Below are 21,705 nucleotides of genomic sequence, written 5' to 3' on the forward strand. Positions count from 1 at the left end.
TTAGAGTTCAGCCGAGGGCCATGGCTTCAGGAGAAAGAGCTCCTATCAAAAAATTCTTAATGCCCGTTGTCGTGAGAAAGAGAGGGGGAGAAGAGCAGTCCGCACCGCCGACACGTGACTCTTGGGCTCCTTCAATTTTGTGATCCTAAAAAATTGGAAAAAAATATAATTTAACTCTTCAAATTATTACTCTTTCTCTGGATGGCCCTTCAAACTACCAAGGCTTGCACTCTGGTCCTCAAAACTATCAAAACCTTTGAAAATGGCCAATTTTGGTGAAATATCCTCATAATACCCCTGTATTTTTCAATTAAAAAAAATTAAAAATTAAAAACTAAAAAAAACTAAAATTTTATTTTATTTTATTTTAAAAAAAATATTGTGATCGACCAGAGGACGTACTGCTTCTTTCTAACATCGTCGTTGGGCACCATGCATGCTTGCAGCTCGGCAAATTTGTCCCCGCCTCCCCACGCAGACATGGCTAATTTCCTATCCTTTGATGTTTATGATATTGATCTTTTGAAGGTTATGACTAATTCAAAACTGAATTTTGTTTTGTTACAAACGACGAGCAAGTCTATCATCATTGTTAAAGACCTAGATCGGTTTCTGACAGAGAAATCAATGGCCATGAGCTTGTTCGTTGATGTTTATATCCATTTTTTTTCTCTGTGATTTTTTAGCATTCAAAATGTTGGCCAATAGTTACATGGGACTCAAGGATCAGAAGCTTTTCTCTAAGGTGGAAGATATTTTTCATAATGGGACGAGCTTGAGCTCAGCCGAGATCAGCGAGCTGATGATTGCGAATTGGAACTCATCGAACTGGGCTATAAAATCGGTCATCACGGTGTTGCAAGCAGACGGTGACCAGAGGGATGTCGGGAAGATTAGGTCGCGGTTGGGAAATAACGCCACCCCTAACACCCATCTTTTTTTAAAAAAAATAAAAAAATAAGAAATAAAATTTTAGTTTATTTATTTTTTATATTTTTTAATTGAAAAATGACACGTGACATGTATATTATGGTAATATTTCAGCAAAATGGGCATTTTTCAAAGGTTTTAGTAGTTTGGGGGGCCAGAGTGCAAGCCTTGGTAGTTTGAGGGACTATCCGGAGAAAGGGTGGTAATTTGTAGGGCTAAATTGTATTTTTCCCTAAAAAACTTATAACGTTGGGTGACTAACGTCTCTAACATTAGTGGATGTTTTATTTAATAGGTGTTATTAGGGTTAAATAAAACATATACTTCTCACATGTAAGGGGACACTAAATATTTATTAGAGTAGGTTGGATGAAATTTCTTCCAGACCAGTTTAAAGGAAATTTCTGCCAAATATAAAATATATAAAAAATATTATATATTTCCATATATTCTAACAAATATATAAAAGCAGATTGGGCGGAACTAATGATATATTTTTTTTTTGAGCAAAGGCTTCAACGAATTTGCCAACATCTTAGAAATAATTTTATAACTGAAATTGCATAGGCTAATTAATTTATATTGAGAAATAAGAGTTTTTTTTTTTTTTTTTTTTTTTTTTTTTTTTTTTTTTTTTTTTTTTTTAACTGTATTCCAGTAAGTCTGATAAAACAAACCTGTCATACATCTGAACCAGGGACTTTAGTGGGATTAAGCTCTTTAATGGTGAATCATGGACAATTTGATTCCAAATAAACAGACTAGATTCGTAGCATTTGCAGGAAATAAATGGAACAAATGAATTGAATCCGATTCAAGCCAGAGAGTGGCTTTTGTAGAGAGATACTTCTAATCCATTCAACAGGTGGAATCAATGGCAAATACTATGCACGAAAAGTCGATTATTAAAATTTGACAACCGTGTCCGCCCTGTCTTAGGCGGTTGGCAGTTATAACTGCCGGTTAATGATTAATTATTAATCTATAAACTACATTTCAAAGTGTAAACTCAAATAAGCACACAAAAATAATATTAGTTAAGATTCCCGAAAGATGAATTCAAAATATTATTCAACTCCAATTTTACCAAAAATTTAACACTGAGAAATAATTAAAAGAAAAAAAAGGCCCCTAAACAAATCATCTCCCAAAAGATATTTCATTCAATCCCACGATGACATTTGGGTTGCGCAAGGTTAAATCATTGTAATTAAGCTTATTTATTAAATGAATTATACGGGTTGGAATCATTTGCCTATTTAAATATGGCGTACCAAAATTAGGAGAAATTATCCATTTAATTAAATAAATAGAGTTGAAGTAAATTTATACAATCTCATACTCGTATTTTAAGAGAATATAAAACCAGAACGGAAACATAGAGATACTTAGGGTGCGTTTGAGATTGCGATTTCGTAGACAATAAGTGCGATTTTAAACCAAATTGCAGAACATAGATCGTTTGGGAACTGCGTTTTTAAAAATTTTGATTTGAAAACGCAGAAAATATGCTTTTTCAAATCGCAGATAAGATGATGTTTTTTTTAAAACGCAAAATTTTAAAGGTAAATTTGTGATTTTAAAGGCTAAACTGCGATTTTGTCAAACGCTTAACTACATTTTTAAAAATCACTTTTTTCAAATCTCACTTTTTAAAATCGTAAATCCAAACGGACTCTTAACCGAGAATTAAAATTAGCCTCATAGTAATTAAGTCTAGTAAAAAAAATTAATTAAAATAGATAAATTTCGACCATTAAAATTGGTGAATGTAATGGTGTGTTTGGGTATTGAATATTTCGAATATGAATAATATTCTGAATCTGTTTGTGAATTTCGAGGTAATGAAAATGTGTTTGGATGTTGAATAAAATTTAGATTCTTTTTGAATATGTGTTTGGATGTTGAATTTTGAGATTGAAAAAAAATGTTTTTTAATGATAGAAAGTGATTGGATTGTATGAAAAGTTGTGTATAATGATTGGTGTTATGAAAATAAGTGTTAAATTTTTGAAAAATAATTAAAACTAATAATAAAAAAACTAAAAAAAAATAATTAAAACTAATAATAAATAAATAAAAAATAACAAAACTAATAATAAAAAAAACTGTAAAAAAAATTAAAATTTAAAACTAAAAAAAACTGAACTAAACTTTTATTTTTATTTTTGAGAAAAAAAAAATACAATAATTTTTTAGGGTGGCTGCCACCCTTGGGGGTGGCCGCGCGCCACCCCTGCCCTCGGGGGTGGCCGCGCGCCACCCCCGACCCCCAGGGATGGCTTTCGGGCCACCCCGAAATCCACTTGGGGTGGCCCGAAAGCCACCTTGAAAACCATTTGGGGTGGCCCGAAAGCCACCCCTAGGGCTCAGGGGGTGGCGCGCGGCCACCCCCGGGTCCAGAGGTGTCCTTCGGGCCACCCCTAAGGCTTAGGAGTGGCTTTCGGGCCACCCCGAAATCTATTTGGGGTGGCCCGAAAGCCACCCTTAGGGCTGAGGGGGTGGCGCGCGGCCACCCCCGGCCAGTGGGGGTAGCCGCGGGGCCACCCCCAGGGTCCAGGGTGGCCGCAAGCCACCCCCGACCCCCAGGGATGGCTTCGGGCCACCCCGAAATCCAGTTGGGGTGGCCCAAAAGCCACCCCGAAAACCATTTGGGGTGGCCCGAAAGCCACCCCTAGGGCTCAGGGGGTGGCGCGCGGCCACCCCCGGCCCCAGAGGTGGCCTTCGGGCCACCCCTAAGGCTTAGGGGTGGCTTTCGGGCCACCCCGAAATCTATTTGGGGTGGCCCGAAAGCCACCCTTAGGGCTGAGGGGGTGGCGCGCGGCCACCCCTAGGGTCCGGGGTGGCCGCGAGCCACCCCCAGAGGTGGCGTCGGCCACTTTGGGGGTGGCCAAACCATTTTTCTATTTTTCTTTTAAAAAAAAAACAAATTAATTTTGTTTTGTATATTTTTTATTTTTATTTTTTAAAAAAATATGTTACAAAACTCAAAATAAACAACAAGCAGCATTTAATGCTGTAAACATCAAAAGCCACGCTTTTCCTCTATCATTTCACCTTGAAATACAAACCAGATTTAAACAATATTCAAAGACTTTCGGGTTTTATTCGAATGGATCCGGGTTCCGGGTTTTTGAATAAAAACCCGGTTCGAATATTGAAAAACAATACCAACCAAACACACCTTATTATCCTCTCGGAAGAGGACCATATGGCTTGCACCTCGTACAGTATGATTTGATGGGCTACAGGCCAATAAACGCGCATGCCTTACTAAAGAAGTGCGTGTCAGATTCGATGTATCTTTTAGTGGCCACATAACAAGCATGTGGGGATCCTATTATTGTCACTTATATTTATTTTGGGAAAAAGTTGTCGACTTGTCGTACTGTCTTTAAACTGTCATTCATTCAATTTTAAATTAAATTATAAAATATTAAATTATTTGAAAATTATATTTTTAAAAATATAAAAAATTTACCTTTTCAAAATCGTATATAAGATAATAATTTTTTAAAAATAAAAAATTTTAAAGATTAATTTTATAATTTTGTCAAAATGCTTAGCTGTATTTTTAAAAATTATTTTTTCAAATTTCACATTTTCAAATAATTATTTAAAATCATACTTTTTGAAATTGCAAACTCAAAATTGTCAATATTCTTTTCAAAACTACTAATTGTGTCGATGTTCATTTTCAAACTACCTTTTTAAGACCAATAAAAAGATAAAAATGACCTTAAATTTTTTTGAATAAAACAAAATGTCTATAAATTCGAAAGAAAAAAAAAACTAATTTTTTTTTTAAAAAAATAATTAAATAAAAAATGAAAAAAAATAATAAAAAAAAGAATGATATTTTTTTAGTTTTTATTTTATAATTTAATGAAGGGTATTTTTGTTATTAGGGAGACATTAACATTTTTTGGTAGTTTAGAATAGGACATTGATACAATTGGTAGTTTAAGAGACATTAACAATGAGGTGGTAGTTTGAAAGGGTTATGTGTATTTTTTTAATTATTTATTATTTTAAAATTATCATTAAATTTAAAATAAACTATTATTATTTTTAAAGGTCAAACCAATATAAATTAATAAATAAATAATCCCTAACATTATTCATTATTGCCGGTACCTCTTAGCTTTGGCCACCACCTATTTGAGTAGGAGTTGGCATGACAATCATAGAGTACGGATTCTACCGCGGAGAAGATGCTCGCACTGTTAATGCTCGCTTAGTAGATCATATTCTGCCCTAAGTCTTTTTCAGGATTATCCATTTGTGAAATGGACCCCAATCTTAATATATATATATATATATATATATATATGTGGTGTTGAAATATTATGTCGATCTGTTGAATTTTGATTCAATTATATTATATCAACCACTCTCTTGTATTATTATTTAATATGTAATTTATTATTTATATTCACATGCATGTATCTTCTAACATCAAGTCATAATCCTAATACAACCATATATATGATATAAACTAATGTCATCTTTTATTCATCAAATTGTTACCCAAAATTTATGCAACTAATTAATTTTTGCCCCCTCCATGTGCATGGTCCCATCCGAAGAAAAGTGAGATATTACTTAGAATTCTAGTATGTTTATGTTTGAATATTAATTAAATAATTAAATCAGTTATTTATTATTACCTTAAATTTTTAAAATAAATTGTAAATATTTCACGAGTTAGGCCTTTGACTTGTTGATGAGAGGTTTGAACTCACACTTGAAGAGGACTGTTAGATTATTAAATAAATAATTAAATTCACCCATTCTTATAAAAAGATGTACATTTAATCATTTATTTAATATCCTAACGATTTGTTTATGTGTTTTGAGGAATTTCTTTCTTTCTTTTTTTGTTTGGGAAAGTGTGGCACTAAGGTAAAAATGATTTTGTATTTTTTGAAATGTTTAATATTTTGAGTTATTTGTTAATATATTGAGATATGATACATTACAACTCTAAGACACAACTCTTGATTATTTTTGTCCACGTGACAACTTTTACTTCTATTTTTTTTTAATTTTTATTATTTTTTAGAAAAAATACCCTAAAATTAGCTAAGATATGATTCTCTCACAACTTTTTATACAACTAAAAACACAATTATCTTATGTGGCAAGGAATCATAGGATCTTTGAAAAAGAAAAAGAAAAAGGAAATCACAACTATCCTATGATTCTTTGTCACGTAAAATAATTATGTGAAAAATTAGCAGAAAAACATATTTCTATTTTAAAATAGCTAGAGAACTACCTTACTTACCACATAAGTAAGGTAGTCAAAAATTATATTTTAAAGTGACAAAAAATCATATCAATAATTATATTACGAGTAGAGAAAAAACGCACAAACAAACAAAATACAAAAATACAAACAAATATTGGCTTAATTCTTGTGAGTAGCCGAGTAGGTGCGTGTTAATGTGTGGCTGTGTTAGCCTCTGTTGCCAGGGAGACACGTTCCCACCAAACTCCTTTATGTTTATTGTTGGCTTTTTGCGTCTAGTCTCTCTCTCTCTCTCTCTCTTTCTCTCTCTCACTTTTTCTATAATGAAACTTGCGAGCCATCTACTCACCACGCTCTTTGAATGCTAGCCACCCTTCTTTACTTATGAACACATTCTCTCTCTCTCTCTCTCTCTCTCCCTCTCTCTCTATACCGTGTATTAATAATTGAGTGGAACAACTAGAAGCTCGATCGATCAGTATTTTCAGCAACACTTCAAAGCCTGAAGGTTTCTCTCTTTTTCTTGTCAGACAAACACACACACACACACAAAAATGGCACCAGCTTCGACTTTCCATCAGAACTCAAAGACAGTATGCGTTATGGACGCCTCAGGCCGCCTAGGCTCGAGCATGGTCGACCGCCTTCTCCAAAGAGGCTATACCGTCCACGCTGCGGTTCAACACCATGGTCGGTCGATCATCGATCTTTTGCTTCTTCTTCTTCTGCCTTGTAATTTTATTTTATTTTTTCTTATACTGGTTATCTTGGATTCTTCAGATGAATTGCAATTTAGTGGGCTTTCTTGTGATGATAGAAAGAACCTAAAGATTTTCCGTTCAGATCCCTTCGACTATCAGAGCATAATCCATGCTTTGAAAGGCTGCTCTGGCTTGTTTTACACATTTGAGCCCCCACAAGACCAACCCGCCTATGATGTAAGTTCCTAGCTAGCTTATTCTCTTCTTCAATTTACATGATGAATTATGAACACAAATATTCACATCCGATTGACAAATGACAGTTCCCAAGATGTGATCTATCATTGAAGCTTCAAAGTGTGAACTTAATTTAGATGGGGACTTTTTGTGCCACGTACCCTTCGTTTACGTCAAGTTATTTATGTTGCATGATTCTGTCGACATTTCCAGCTTCTCTTTTTGTTGCTTTGCCAGTGCAAATAACTGTGCCATTCCAATTTGCTCTTCACCTTCTGGGTTACTCTCTCTCTCTCTCTCTCCCTATTGGCATGACCGTTTGTTGGTGATGAAGAACGTACGACATGTAACATTCAAGAAAGACCTACCACGTGATAACCTGACCGTATGGCATATGAGCCAGGCGTAGGGTCTTAATAACCCTTGATAAGTTGGTGTACTAGTTTGAAAATTTATAGTCAACAAGTATTGTTTTAGCGTGAAGGCCGGTTAAGAGGAAATTAATGGATATGATCGATAGATGCCCACCGCACCCTTTAAGACTGTCATTTTCAGGTGAATTTAGGTTAACTGCTTGAGGTTGGAAAAGTACAAATTTGTTACAAATTAGATTAGAATGATTTTAATATAATTAATTAAAAAAATATATTTTTTAATTTTCATTTTATTGGGTGGAAAATATATTAATTAGTCTTCTTCATTTTATTGATTTTTTTGGGTGTAGGAATTTATGTTGGACGTGGAGGTAAGGGCAGCACACAACGTGTTAGAAGCTTGTGCACAAACAGAGACAATTGACAAGGTGGTTTTCACATCCTCGGCAACAGCCGTTGTTTGGAGAGACGATCGGAAGACGATAGAGTCAGACTTGGATGAGAGACATTGGAGTGACGTTAATTTTTGTCGTAAATTTAAGGTATAAATTCAATTTTCCTATGCACAATAAAAATAAGCCTAGTTGGTCCCCAGTTTTATTCCAAATGTTACGCATAATGATTATTTAATTAAGAAAGTGACTAATTTTTATTGAAAATGAAATAACCATTCTTATGGCCAATGAGAAAGGAGTAATATTCCTTAAATTGAAGAATATAAATTATTTATTTATTTCTAATAGAATATAAATTTACTTTTCTTCTTTTTTTTTTTTCTTGACTTTCCATGAATTAAACACGTCTTAGATTAATTTCTCCTCTTTATATACTTATTCCCACATTTTTGTTGGACTCCTAAAATGGCGAGGACAGTTATGGCATGCTCTATCAAAGACAGTGGCCGAAAAGACAGCATGGGCCTTAACAATGGACAGGGGAGTCAACATGGTCTCCATCAATGCAGGCCTGCTGATGGGTCCCGATGTGTCGATCAGTAACCCGTATATGAAAGGAGCGGCTGAGATGTACGAAGATGGGGTGTTCGTGACCGTCGATCTTAAATTTTTGGTGGATGCCCACATCTGTGTCTTCGAAGACATCTCATCCTACGGACGTTATTTGTGCTTCAACCATGTCGTTAATCGGCATGAAGATGCTCTTAAGCTAGCCCAATTGTTGACTCCTTCTGCCCCCATGTTACCTCAAAGGTACGTAAATTATGCCATATATTATCAGTGATTATTCTGTATATATATATATTTATTGTAATTTCTATACATGACCACATGGGCAATAAATGAAGGGTATTTCATTAAGAAAATGAGTAATTATTATTGAGAATAAAGAAGAGTGGAATGGAATAATTATTCTAATTCATTAGTTAGGTGACAACAAATATACTGCAATTAGATTTGATTCAAAATTACTAAAAAAACTTACATAATTTCTTATTTTTCAAAATAACTCAAATCTTAAAAAATAAAAAATAAAAAAAAAAATAAAGGATTTAGATCAGAGCTGTGAGTAGCCGCCCACAGATCTGATTTAAGCTATTCGTTTTTTTTTTTAATTTTTAATTATTTAATTATGGAATTTTGGATTTTTTTTTTATTTTTTAAAGTTTAGTTTGGAAAAATTAAAGAAAATTATGGTTTTTTTTTTTTTTTTTGGAAAATGTTGTCTATTCTCTTAGGAATAGCTTTTCATCTTCGTAAGGGAATAGTTATTTATATATATATATATATATATATATATATATATATATATATATATATATATATATATTTATTGTAATTTCTATACATGACCACATGGGCAATAAATGAAGGGTATTTCATTAAGAAAATGAGTAATTATTATTGAGAATAAAGAAGAGTGGAATGGAATAATTATTCTAATTCATTAGTTAGGTGACAACAAATATAATGCAATTAGAATTGACTCAAAATTACTAAAAAAACTTACATAATTTCTTATTTTTCAAAATAACTCAAATCTTAAAAAATAAAAAATAAAAAAAAAAATAAAGAATTTAGATCAGAGCTGTGGGTGGCCGCCCACAGATCTGATTTAAGCTATTCGTTTTTTTTTTAATTTTTAATTATTTAATTATGGAATTTTGGATTTTTTTTTTTTTTTTTTTTAAGTTTAGTTTGGAAAAATTAAAGAAAATTATGGTTTTTTTTTTTTTTTGGAAAATGTTGTCTATTCTCTTAGGAATAGCTTTTCATCTTCGTAAGGGAATAGTTATTTTCATGAAATAGCTATTTCAAGAAATAGGTTCCTACCAAATAAATGAATAGTTATTCCAATAGAATAGTTATTCCATTCCAATGACTTATTTCGCGAACCAAACGATACTTAAGTGTCGGTTTGATAATATTGCGATAATTTGGCTATTTAAAATTGTGCTTTTTTTTTTAATATATATTTTTTACGATTTTATTTAAAAATGTGCGAGAAAAATTGTGAAAATAAATGCACTCTTAGTGGAAAAAATAATCTAATATTTAATCGTGCTTTATATTCTCTACAGCTATGACCAGGATATGAGGATCATCCAACAGAGGATAAGCAACAAGAAATTGAACCAATTGATGGTGGATTTCGAGTGTGGATCCCAGGTGGCTGATGCACCACCAGCGTAAGATGATGGTGATTGATTAAGGCATACGCTTCATACGTTGTTTTTCTCATCCAAATTGAAACGAAACATTTGATACAATTGGGTTGAATCTGGTAGATTATTCCCCATTTTTTTTTTCTTTGAAAAAAAAAAATGTATTATGATTCATCTACTTAGTTGTTTTAGATCACTAGCATTCATAGTAGTTTATGTATTTTTATTTATTTTATATATAAATTATATGTAAAATGGCTAACCAAAAGCCTAAATAACATATTTATTTCGATTTTCTAAAACAAATGCATTGTGCATTGTGCATCAATGCACAGGAATTTTATGCTTTTTTCTCTCTCACTTTCTCTTTTTTTTTTTTCTTTTTTTTTTTTATTCAATTTTCTCTCCCTCTTTATCTTTCCCTCTTTCATCAAAGATCAAATATATGTTTAGAAAATGGAATAAAAAGAAAAAATAGATAGTTGGATATAGAGTGCATTTAAAAAGTAATTAGATAAAATTAAAAAAAGAAGAAGTAGTTTTTGATTAATTATTTTAAATAGGAAATGTAGAGAATTTATTGTCAATTATCTTACAATGGCTTATGTATTTTAGAGTTGTATGTAAAATGACTATACGAAAGCTTAACAATTGTGTACATTTGATACTCCAAACCAAATGCATTTTGCATTTGAGTTACAGGTGCTTCTCCAAATGTGGGGAAGCATTATGCATCAAAGATAAGGATCCATCATAATTAATTATTCGAATTATTAACAATTTGGACAATTAATTGTGATAGAGCCCATACGGAATAAACTTACCCAAATAAATTTTGCACGGCCTGATTACTTACCAGGATAAGTCGGTCTCATATAAGCTCTCTCACGTTATCTTCCCGAATTGCTATCAATTTTGGTGGCTAGTTGTTGTGGATCACAATCCTCATGCACAAGTATTTTATTTTTTTCTCTCTCTCCCTATTTCTCTTTCTCTCCCTTTCATATATATTTAGAAATGAAATGAAAGAAAGAATAAAGAAAAAAATATTTAAATAATATAAAGAAAGAATAAATTGTAACAACTTAGACAAAAGCACTAGACATATATGCTTTATCATTTCAAAAGGGTTAGACAATTTAAAACTTCTTTAAAATTACTTATAAAGAATGGTCTCACGTAGTAATTTAGTAATATGGGACTTATCACCATGAATATCTCTTATAAATCACATACTTTGTATGTGGGCTACTATTCTTCCAAATATACGATCGGGGCGTCATACTCTCCCCCTTATGCCTATGACGTATTCGTCAGAGCCATATCATACGGTTTTGATAGTACCGCATGACATTATTAAGTGGCTCTGATACAATTTGTAATGACCTAGAAATGATACAATTTGTAATGACCTAGAAAAAAACGTTAACCACATTTATTATATCACCTCAAAATGATTAGTGAATTTTAAGCTTCAATAAAATAACTTATAGGGCTTAGTTTCACATACGTATTAAGTAAGCAGTAGTGTAGGACTTATAAGCACCCATAAGTATATCTTATAAACTACATCCTGTATGTGAGCTACTCATTTTCGTAATATAAGATTGGAATGTTACATAAATAATAAGAAAAAAATATATATACCCTCATCAAATTACCACTTTATTGTCAATGTCCCATAAACTATTAATTGTGTCAATATTTCTCTTAAACTACAATAAAAAATCAATGGGTAAAAGTATAATGCATTTAAAAAGTGATTATTTAAAATTGAAAAATAAATTTTTTTGATTATCTATTTTTAATAGAAATACAAAGAATTCATTTTGTATGCTCAATCATTACAACAAGACGAGTGTTGCACATATGTGAATGGAACTATGAACATATTTAGCTTGATATATACACTCACAAAAAAATCAGAAATTTTGGACGGTTTGAAACTATTCAGAAATTAGAAAAAATCATCTGGAAAACGGTTCAGATGGTTTTTTCTGGACGGTTTCAAACTGTCCAAGACAATAGGTCACTAATTTGGGTTATGGACGGTTTGGGCCAAACCATCCGCAATTCCAGACGGTTTGGCCTAGTTCCGGACAGTTTTGGGCAAAACCGTCCAGATTTTTTTTTTAATAATTATAATTATAATTTTTTTAATATAATTATTATTCTTATTTTATTTTGTCCAGCAGTAAAAGCTTTTGCTTTCTACCGGTCTCCATTTTTTTTTTTTTTTTGTCCAGCGACAATTCATATTGCGCATGCCGGTATTCTTCGGGTTCCACCGAAAATCAACGATAGATTCGGTCATCGGGATTTAAAAAATCCTTCACAAATCAAACCCAATAATATTCAAAACCTCGTCTTTCAAACCTAATAATTTTCATAAATCAAACCCAATAATCATCACAATCCATACAAAAAACAAACACAAAATGTAAATCACACATAAGAATTTCACTTACCAAAAAAAAAAAAATCAAAGATCCGTCCGGTGGTTTGTTTGGAAGAGAGTGGTGTCGAGGAGGCCGGAGGGGGGAGAGAAAGAGAGAGGAAGAGAGAACCGGTAGGAAATCCACGTATTTCGCCCGGATCTATCTTTATATCTGGTCAGAGATCCGGCCGGGCGTGGGTTTCGACTGGAGATCTGACCTCAACGACGTCATCGACTCCGTGTCCAGATCCTGTCGTCCGTCTCAGTCGCCGACCAGAGAGAGAAGAAGAAGAACGAGAGGGAGAGGGAGAGCGAGACCCAAGAGAGTGATTTTTTTTTTTTTTTTTTTTTTTTTTTTTTTTATTAATTTTTTTTTTTGTTGTTGTCTCTGTACGTATCAGGCTAAGAGATGGTCTTTCAGCTAAAAACAAGAAAACAAGGAAAAAAAAAAAAGAAGAAGGAAAAAAGAAAACAGAGGAAAAAAAGAGGTTAATTAAGGCGATTTCATTAAATTTCCAAACGGTTTTAGGCAAACTGTCTGGAAAAAAAATAAGGAAAAAAAATTCAGACGGTTTTATTAAAACCGTAGGTAAATTTATAGATAATTTAATTAAAATCGTCGTAATTTATTATTTTATGGACGGTTTTCAAAAAGCCGTCAGTAAAATTTTTTTTCTAGACAGTTAGCGGTTATTGAGTAGATAACCGTCGGTTGTATAATCGCTTTTCAATTTGGGTTTTGGGCCAATTTTGGATCGGTTTTTTGCTGGTTTTGGCCACTTTTGGGCTAGTTTTAGTGTAGGTAAAAATCTAAAATAGTAATAAAACCAAATCCAAATACAAATACAAATCTAAAACATAACAGATCCAAAACCCAAACATTACAAATCTAAAATTATATATATATAAATGGTTAGTGGTTATTAACCGTTTTTTTCAAACCCTATAACCGCAAATTGCCTTCGCTTAGGTGGTTAGCGGTTATAAATAGTTCGTAGTTTTAAAGCGGTTATAACCACTCCGTTTGTACACTTCTAAAACAAAGCCTATAATCCACATTAAAAAGAAAAATGAAAAAAGAGGCTATAATCTATTTGATCCGGGCCCGGCCAGCACAGGCTAGACAGCCCATTTACTTAGCAGTACAGTACAGTCGGCCCATCTTCTTTGAAACGATTTGTTTTGTACAAACAGAGTAACAGACCAATGGCAATATGCAAATTCTGACAACCTCATTTAAAACGCCCGGGTCAACAATACACTAAAAATATTGGGCAGAGAAGACAAAGACAAGAAAATGAGAACACAGTAAAAATAAATGGCCCCCAAGTCCACGGATAAACCTCTATCAACTTCATCCATGAATATGATCATCATTGATGATGTGTGAAGCTTGGGAAAATTTTTCTTTCCTTCTTTTTGGGGCACTCTCTTTAATTTCTCGGTTCTCACTTCCTCAACCAAATCTATTATCTAAATCTCAAGTCTTTCTCTCCTATTTATTAAGCTCACCATCCATGTTTCCACTAGTACATTCCTAAATATTTTCCCTCATAGGCGCCTGATTTTTTTTTCTCTTCCTATCAGGAAGCTGTAGATCTAATCCCACTTCCAATTTGGTAACTCTCTCTTTATTGTTGCTGTTTGAAAGAGTTTCGTTACCTTTTTTCCTTTTCTCTCTGACAAATCTTATACCTAAAAAAGATCTTTGTAATTTAGTGGTAGATGTGTTGTTAAATAGCGAAGACCCATTTCTCAAATCATTGAAATTCAGCCACTTTACCGTCAATTTCACTCAAATTTTGGCAATTCGCTTTGTGGGTTGTCATCTATCCATCTCGATGCGCCATTTCTAACTCCTATCAGCACCTTAGGGTTTCAAAAATAGGAAAAATCCGTAGCATTCTCTTTTGCCAATGGATTTCTCCGGCGGCAACGTGGTGCAAGTAATCACTGGAAGTGGCCCGGAAAGCTGGTCCGGTGGCGACCACGCGATGTGGGCCACGGAGGACGATTACCGAGCGTGGAGCAACAACAGCAATGGAGACGACACGCCGTCGACGAACTCCAACTACGACCAGAGGCAGTCCCAGAGTCGCTCCGGAAGCGAGCCACCCAGCAAGAAGTCTAGGAATTCCCAAGATGTGACGTCGTCGAATCGGTCCAAAGCCATCGGAAAAATGTTCTTCAAGACCAAGCTTTGTTGCAAGTTCCGTGCAGGGACTTGCCCGTACATAACAAACTGTAACTTCGCTCACAGCATTGAAGAGCTCCGCCGGCCGCCTCCGAACTGGCAGGAGATCGTGGCGGCGCACGAGGAGGAGAGGACGGTGCTGGAGCCGAGGGAGGAGTATCAGATTCCGTCGTTGGGGTCTTCGGGTTATGTGGGGGAGACCCAGAGGTCGTACAAGGGAAGGCATTGCAAGAAGTTCTACACGGAGGAGGGGTGTCCCTATGGCGACAATTGCACATTTCTTCACGACGAGCAGTCCAAGAATAGGGAGAGTGTGGCGATCAGCTTGGGCCCTGGTGGGTACGGTGGTGGCGGTGGTGGTGGTGGTGGCGGTGGTGGTAGTGGCGGCGGTGGTGGCAGTGGCGGTGGGGGTGGGGGTGGGGGCGGGGGTGCCGGGGGGAGTGCGGGTGGGGGGCAGAATATGAAGCCGTCCAATTGGAAAACCAGGATTTGCAACAAGTGGGAGTTGACAGGGTATTGCCCTTTTGGGAGCAAATGCCATTTTGCTCATGGTGCAGCAGGTATGAGTGGTTTTGCTCTTTTCCTTTCTTGTTAAGATTTTGTTCGTAGTTTGTTGTTTGATAGCTAGAGCATTTTTTTCTTGCCATTGAGTGATTTAGAAAGAGTGTAGTTAGAAACGCTTTCTTCAGTTTAAGAAAGAAAAAGAAAATTTAATTGTTCCATCTTCTAGAAGAATTGAACATAACCCTGCGATAGATTACAGGGTCTGCTTTAATCATTTGGACTTCCGGATATTTCAGTTCCCAAATAATAATACTTGTCTTGACTGGAAATGCTTCCAAGTGTAGGGAACTTTTACCTAAACTTTTGTTCCTCAAAACTTTTAACTTAAGTTTTGTTCTTCCTAATCTGATACACGTTTGTACACAACCCTTTCAATTGCTTTTGATTTTCACTTGGTAACGTATGTGTATGTGTATAGCAACTATGGATACTTTTATAATTTGGATTGTGAGTGTCTAACTTTTGCTACTTTTTTCATATGTTTGCAATTTTTTTTTTCATGCATAAGTATCAAAGACTTGCTGATTTTTTCCCACTACCTAAAACATGGGGCACATCAAACATTTTTTTTTTTTTTTAATATATATATGGCACAATTGTTTGCAGATGTATCACTTTGTCTTTGTCTTTCATAGTGGGTCTTGGCAGGCCCAAAATCCTGTATCAAGGCTGAAATTCAAAAATCATGTTTGTGTCCACAAATCTTTGGTGCTATACAACATCTAAGATCTCCTTTCAAGATGCATTGAACTTTAATTACTTTATTTTGAGCAATCTTTCCTTCAATTCTCTCTCTCTCTCTCTTTCTCACTTTGTGGGAGGTCTAAAAGCTAGACAGATCCAAATGACGCATCCCTGAATCCACCTTATCCCACCTGGCATAGCCACCTAAGTTAAGGTCTAGGGAGACTCTTAAGGATGTTTTCTTCAATAGATCATGCAATATAACATCCTAGGTAGTAAATTTACGCGTAGTATTCAACTCTTGTATTAAGTTATTATGCAAGCTAACTCATCATGTAAGAAGGGCCTCCCTCTCTCCCTCTCTTTCTCTCTCTCTCTCTCTCTCAAAACTAAATGACAAAGAGTGCACATAAGCCATAGTCCAAAGGTACAAAGTATGGTAAAACGGGGATAAAATCTTCTCCAAAGTACTTTCCAAATCCTCAAAACTCCTATTGTTCATTTCCCTCCATAAACACCAAAAGAGGCAAATAGGTGCTATTTTCCACACTGTAGCACTCCTTTGTATTCCAGAGGATCACTAACAAGCAAGCAAGTCGATAACCCACCTGAGCATAACCTAAGACATCCTGAAACGATTGAAGACTCTACAAAGCAAAAGCCACGTCGCAATGAAGAAGAAGATGATTCACGGACTCCCTAGTCTTCTTGTACATATAGCATCTGTTTATCACGAGAACATGTCGCTTTCTAAGATTGTCCGGGCTCCAGGGTAAGGATCTTACCAAGAGCTACTGACCACGTAAAGAAAGCCGCCCTTGAAGGAGCCTGAGGGCGCCAAACACTTTTCCAGGGAAAGCACTACCTCCTGAGCCAGCCAAGGAGTAAAAGAATGACTTGACCTTGAACACACATTTTTTGGAGGGGACCTACCACAACTTGTCTTCACTACCTCTACGCACTTTAACTAAATGAAGCGCTTGGAGAAAAGAAGCAAAAACGTCCACCTCCCAATCGTGAGCCTCCCTAGTAAAGCTCATGTTCCATTGGTTGGAACTCCCCAAAAACTCCAAATTATGCTCAATAGAGGCATCCTTCACACAAGCACCAAATGAGGCTTGAAAAGCTACCTTAAGAGTCATATCCCCGCACTACAAATCATGCAAAAAGCTGATCTTTGTACCATCCTCCACAACAAATCTAGAGTAGCTTGAGAAGGAATCCCAACCTTTTCTGATGTTCTTCCGCACCCCCATCCCAAAGGCTCCTGCCGGCTCAAGAGAGCACCGGCCGCCCCATAAGCTACCGTATTTGGAATCCACTACTACTCTCTCCCAATCCCATAGCGCCACAATCATTTACCTAGCAGAGCGCTATTGAACATCCTTAAATTTCTGAATCCCAACCCTCCCTTAAAGATCGGAGAGCAAACCTTAGCCCAGCTAACAAGGTGATATTTAAATTCTTCGCCTAACCCTCCCCATAAAAAGTCTCGTTGGAGCTTTTCAATTCGATTGGCCACACTAGCAAGAATGGGGAGGAGAGGCAAGAAGTATGTGGGTAGATTGGAAATGGTGCTCTTGATAAGGGTAACCCTGCCACCCTTAGACAAATACAACATTTTTCAACTGGCCAACTGGCGCTCCATCTTTTCCACAATGCCATCCTAAATAGACTTTGACTTGTAGCACGCCCCTTGCGGCATACTAAGATACTTTAGAGGTAGAGAGGAAGTCTCGCAGCCCAAGATGGTAGCCAACTCAGTCACTTTGACCATGTTGCTTACAGGAACCAAGACTGATTTGACCAGGTTAACCTTTAAGCCAGAAACAGCTTCAAAGCATAATAAGAGGACACAGAGATAGCGAAGATGGTCAGGGTTGGCTTTACAAAAAACCAAATTATCATTTGCGAACAAGAAGTGTGAGATATTAACCATGAGGAGCCTAGATCTCACAGAAAAGCCTGAGAGACGACCCTTGTCAACAGTAGCATAAAACATTTTGCTTAAAGCCTCTATGACCACTACAAACGGAAGGGGAGATAGAGGATCGCCCTGTCTCAGCCCACGAGAATTACTGAAGAAATCGGATGGAGATCCATTAACCAAGACGGAGAAGCGCACCGAGGAAATGCAGTGTGCTATCCATGAGACCCATTTCTCCCCAAAATCATACATTCTCAACATGTACAATAAGGATTTCTAGTTGATGTGATCAAAGGCCTTCGTAATATCCAACTTGCAAAGCACCCCAGGAACACCAAACTTGATACGGCTATCCAAACACTCACGGGCAACGAGGACCGAGTCCAGGATTTGTCGACCTTTAACAAAAGCGTTCTTCCTAGGTGTCATTTTTCCAAGCCATTCACATGAGTTGAGTTGTGACTTTCACATAATTTAACAATTACTTTGAGGCACTTACTGATGATCTTGTTTTTTTTTTTGTTTTTTTATTATTTTTGTCTCTCCCTTCTCTCCAAAAAGTGGTGAAAAAGGAAGACCAAATAAAAAAGAGAGAAATTTCTTTGATACATTTTGAAATGAGAATTCAGAGTCAACGGCCACCAGAGTATTCAAAGTTGCAAAATCAGGCATGAAGATTGCATGATTTGTGTCTCCTATTTTGGACTAAGGAGTTAAGACACAAATTAATTAGCTAGTAAGAAATCTTAGATTACAAGTTCTGAGTCGAGTCAACATAAAACAGATACAGTAAGTTAGAGAGAAAATTGTGCTTTCACTGGCATCGGATGCTTTGGCCTATCAATTATAAATCCTTTGGCGGTGAAAAAGATTAGGTTTCTGCAAGATATCCAAGTAATTTCCCTCCTTTTTAGAGATGTGAGAGAAAGAGACAACAGATGGTTAGATGAAATGGATGAACTAAGTTACATGACACAAAAACATGTGTCTTGTTTTAGATAATGCAACCTAGCACTTTGGAGGAAATCCCTTTAGAAGTTTGTCATTTTAAAGCCATTTGTGGCCTCCAAGCAATATGTTATGTAAATTCTCAAGCTCTGAGGCAAATTCCTCTTTCTCTTATTTCATTTTGTTGTTTTATCAAAGGCTTGTGATTGTCTAACCAAATCACATAATCCATCACCCACCACCAAGCCTCATCGTGGACACCCATAGAAACGTGGCAGACATTAGTAGGTTTATTTGTTAGGTTTATGCGTTATATTGGGCAAGTGAAGTACTTGACCTTTTTCCTTTACATATAAGAAATTCCTCTCATGTTGGCGCCTATCAACTGTTTGGCTTGGATTGTTATGCCATTGAAGAGTAATATATCTAATTTATCGTTTGAGATAATTGTTTATTCAACTACCAGTTGGTGCTGCCTGTATTTAGCTTGATTTCATATTTGAAAGAACTAAAGGAGAAACATAAGAGTCAACACATTTGGTGCTTTGTATATTATGATGGGACAGGGAAAGATTTGTTCCATCCTTGACCTTGGAAATCTATGTTTCTTACCACAGAATTACACCGATATGGTGGTGGGCTTATGGAGGGCGATACTAGAGATTCTTCTTCTGCTCCTCCTGACTCGAAGCTGGGAGGAGTACCTTCAAGAAGTCCGGCAGATACTCTGGTAGCACCAGTCACTTCAGTTCCTCATTCTGATCTTTATCATATTGGAGTTCCATCGCAACGGTCATCTATTGTAATTCAAAAGCCAGGGCAGAGAACTCATCAGAAATGGAAGGGTCCGGACAAAATCAGTAGGATATATGGTGACTGGATTGATGACATTGAATAGAAATTTGAATTCCTTGACTGCAAATCTTGAAGATGGTCAGTAAGAAATCAATCTTGATCATGGAGTACTTTAATCTCCCTAGGGAGGACACGATGACATGATGGCAACGTGTAGCTTCAGCTTTTGGGTTAAAGAACTTATGTACCTTTGCTTCAAGTTTCAGTAGAAGCCTCGTTTTTGGGAGTCTCAGCCCCATCATTTCATTTTTCAGGTTTGGAAATTTGAAGCTTGTGTTACTTCTGTAGTAGTTTTTTTTTTTTTTTTCGTTACCTTATATAAATACTAGATGACCCTTTTCATCCTAAGAAATGACAGTAATCTTTGTACCGCTTTGTTACATTTACAAGTTGAGTTCTTAGCCTCGGTTATATAACTTATATCCCCTCTTTGTCTTGCTGTTTCCCTCTCTCTCTCTCTCTCTCTCTCTTATACACAGACTACTTTTGGTGGGAGAATTTATGTTGCTTTAATTGCTTTGATTAGGAAGTGTGGAATCTGCACCTGAATAGAGCAAGCATTTTTCCATCCTATTAATATCGTTTACAATTATTTGCCCGAATTTAAGAGAATTCGGATAGGTGATTGTGAGTGACTACTTATGAGACTCACTTGACTAAATAAAAATTGGATTGTCTAACCATTTATCCATAGACGATCCTGATCTATCGTTCACACATCCTTTGTGTGCGTGTGCATATGAATATATATATATATTGTCCCCAAGAAGAAGAGTATCTTTTTTACATGCTATTTGTTATATGTTGTCTTTTCTTCCCCATAATGCATTTGCTCCAGTCTCCTGCACCTTTTTAATTTCTTTCGCAGCTGCTCAAGAGTCACCCAGTTGATTGAATGTGATGCTGAGTATTAAAGGAGATTGTATGAGCAGCATCGGAGAGGTTTGGATAATAGAAACAGTACTTATTCTGCTCTTTGTAAATAACGGGAAGGAAAGCCATAATATTTGATAAATTTAATAACTTATGACTTTTGGTACGTTTCCTACACCTGCATTAATCGTCTGCCCCAAGCAACAGAAGAACGGTGGAGATGGCCAACCACAAGACGGTTGCTTTCCTAAATGCATTCCATGCATGGTTTTAGAACCTGAAGAGAGAAGTTTTCCAACGAAAGATAAGATAAGACGGTTGCTGGAAGACTATTATTTAAGAAAATATGTTAGTTTAATAGAGTGAATTGGAAAAAATAATTCATGAATTTGGAGGAAATTTTGTTTTTTAATTTTTCTTTGTCTTGGTTCAATAAAGCAATATATGAACCATATGTTGTATGTGATAGTTTCTGGTGTTAAGTCCTTAATAAAGACAACGATTCCTTTCTATCCTCCTCTTTTGGAGACTTTTTATTTTTTTATTTTTTTTTTCTCCCTTTTATGCACTAAATTATGTGGTCGCGTATCCTAGATGATGGTTCCCTTTCTCTCTAAAATAATGTAAAACATGCTCGCCCATCAAACATAATGCTTTCTGGCTTTGTAATTTAACTCCCCGCCCTTTCTCTCGTGAATAATGTAATCTTGCTTTAAACGTTAAACTCGAGCTCTATTTTATAGAGTTTTGAGTTGGTGATACGGTGCTCGGTCGATTGGATTTGGTCTCAGCTGGCCGGGCCTTTAGGATTTGGCCTGACATTATTCAGCCACGTTTCTCGGTCGACCAAGGACATTATGGCTTAGTCGTTCGAGCCATCGTGACTTGCATTAAATGCAAGTTAAATCAATCAAACCTGAGTTGGATAAGTTTGACTCAGCTGATTTTGGCATAACTCGATCGGTGAACATTTGTCTCGATCGATCGAGGTCCAAAATATCTCTTTATGCTATGTGCCAAGTGGCTCTTGCCAAGAACCCTAATCCCTTTGTTTTGACCTTGTTTTTCGTTACATTTTGTCCTCCTCTTTTTTTTCTTTTTTTTTTC

At 35.7% G+C, this 21,705-nt stretch overlaps 2 protein-coding genes across 2 annotated transcripts; both read left to right on the forward strand.

Annotated features, from left to right (window-relative positions):
- Window positions 1-6,538: 6,538 nt before the first annotated feature.
- Window positions 6,539-10,422, forward strand: LOC133854316 (cinnamoyl-CoA reductase-like SNL6). Its single transcript, XM_062290451.1, has 5 exons — window positions 6,539-6,874; window positions 6,965-7,122; window positions 7,847-8,038; window positions 8,370-8,704; window positions 10,033-10,422. The coding sequence occupies exons 1-5, from the start codon at window positions 6,739-6,741 to the stop codon at window positions 10,142-10,144; spliced, it is 933 nt and encodes a 310-aa protein (XP_062146435.1). The 5' UTR covers window positions 6,539-6,738; the 3' UTR covers window positions 10,145-10,422.
- A 3,416-nt stretch (window positions 10,423-13,838) lies between these two features.
- On the forward strand, window positions 13,839-20,162 carry LOC133854464 (zinc finger CCCH domain-containing protein 12). The gene is made up of 2 exons (XM_062290691.1): window positions 13,839-15,307; window positions 19,488-20,162. Exons 1-2 carry the CDS (start codon window positions 14,470-14,472, stop codon window positions 19,766-19,768), a joined length of 1,119 nt encoding a protein of 372 aa, XP_062146675.1. The 5' UTR covers window positions 13,839-14,469; the 3' UTR covers window positions 19,769-20,162.
- Window positions 20,163-21,705: the final 1,543 nt, after the last annotated feature.

Source organism: Alnus glutinosa, chromosome 13, assembly GCF_958979055.1.
Source record: "Alnus glutinosa chromosome 13, dhAlnGlut1.1, whole genome shotgun sequence".
In the NCBI taxonomy this organism is placed as follows: domain Eukaryota; kingdom Viridiplantae; phylum Streptophyta; class Magnoliopsida; order Fagales; family Betulaceae; genus Alnus; species Alnus glutinosa.

What these genes read in the sequence shown, in the direction of transcription:
- LOC133854464 (XM_062290691.1), top strand. Translation starts at nt 14,470, where the DNA reads ATGGATTTCTCCGGCGGCAACGTGGTGCAAGTAATCACTGGAAGTGGC. An exon ending in TTTTGCTCATGGTGCAGCAG is followed by an intron (nt 15,308 to 19,487) that starts GTATGAGTGGTT and finishes TTCTTACCACAG; the next exon opens with AATTACACCGATATGGTGGT.
- LOC133854316 (XM_062290451.1), top strand. Translation starts at nt 6,739, where the DNA reads ATGGCACCAGCTTCGACTTTCCATCAGAACTCAAAGACAGTATGCGTT. An exon ending in CGCTGCGGTTCAACACCATG is followed by an intron (nt 6,875 to 6,964) that starts GTCGGTCGATCA and finishes TGGATTCTTCAG; the next exon opens with ATGAATTGCAATTTAGTGGG. An exon ending in AAGACCAACCCGCCTATGAT is followed by an intron (nt 7,123 to 7,846) that starts GTAAGTTCCTAG and finishes TTTTGGGTGTAG; the next exon opens with GAATTTATGTTGGACGTGGA.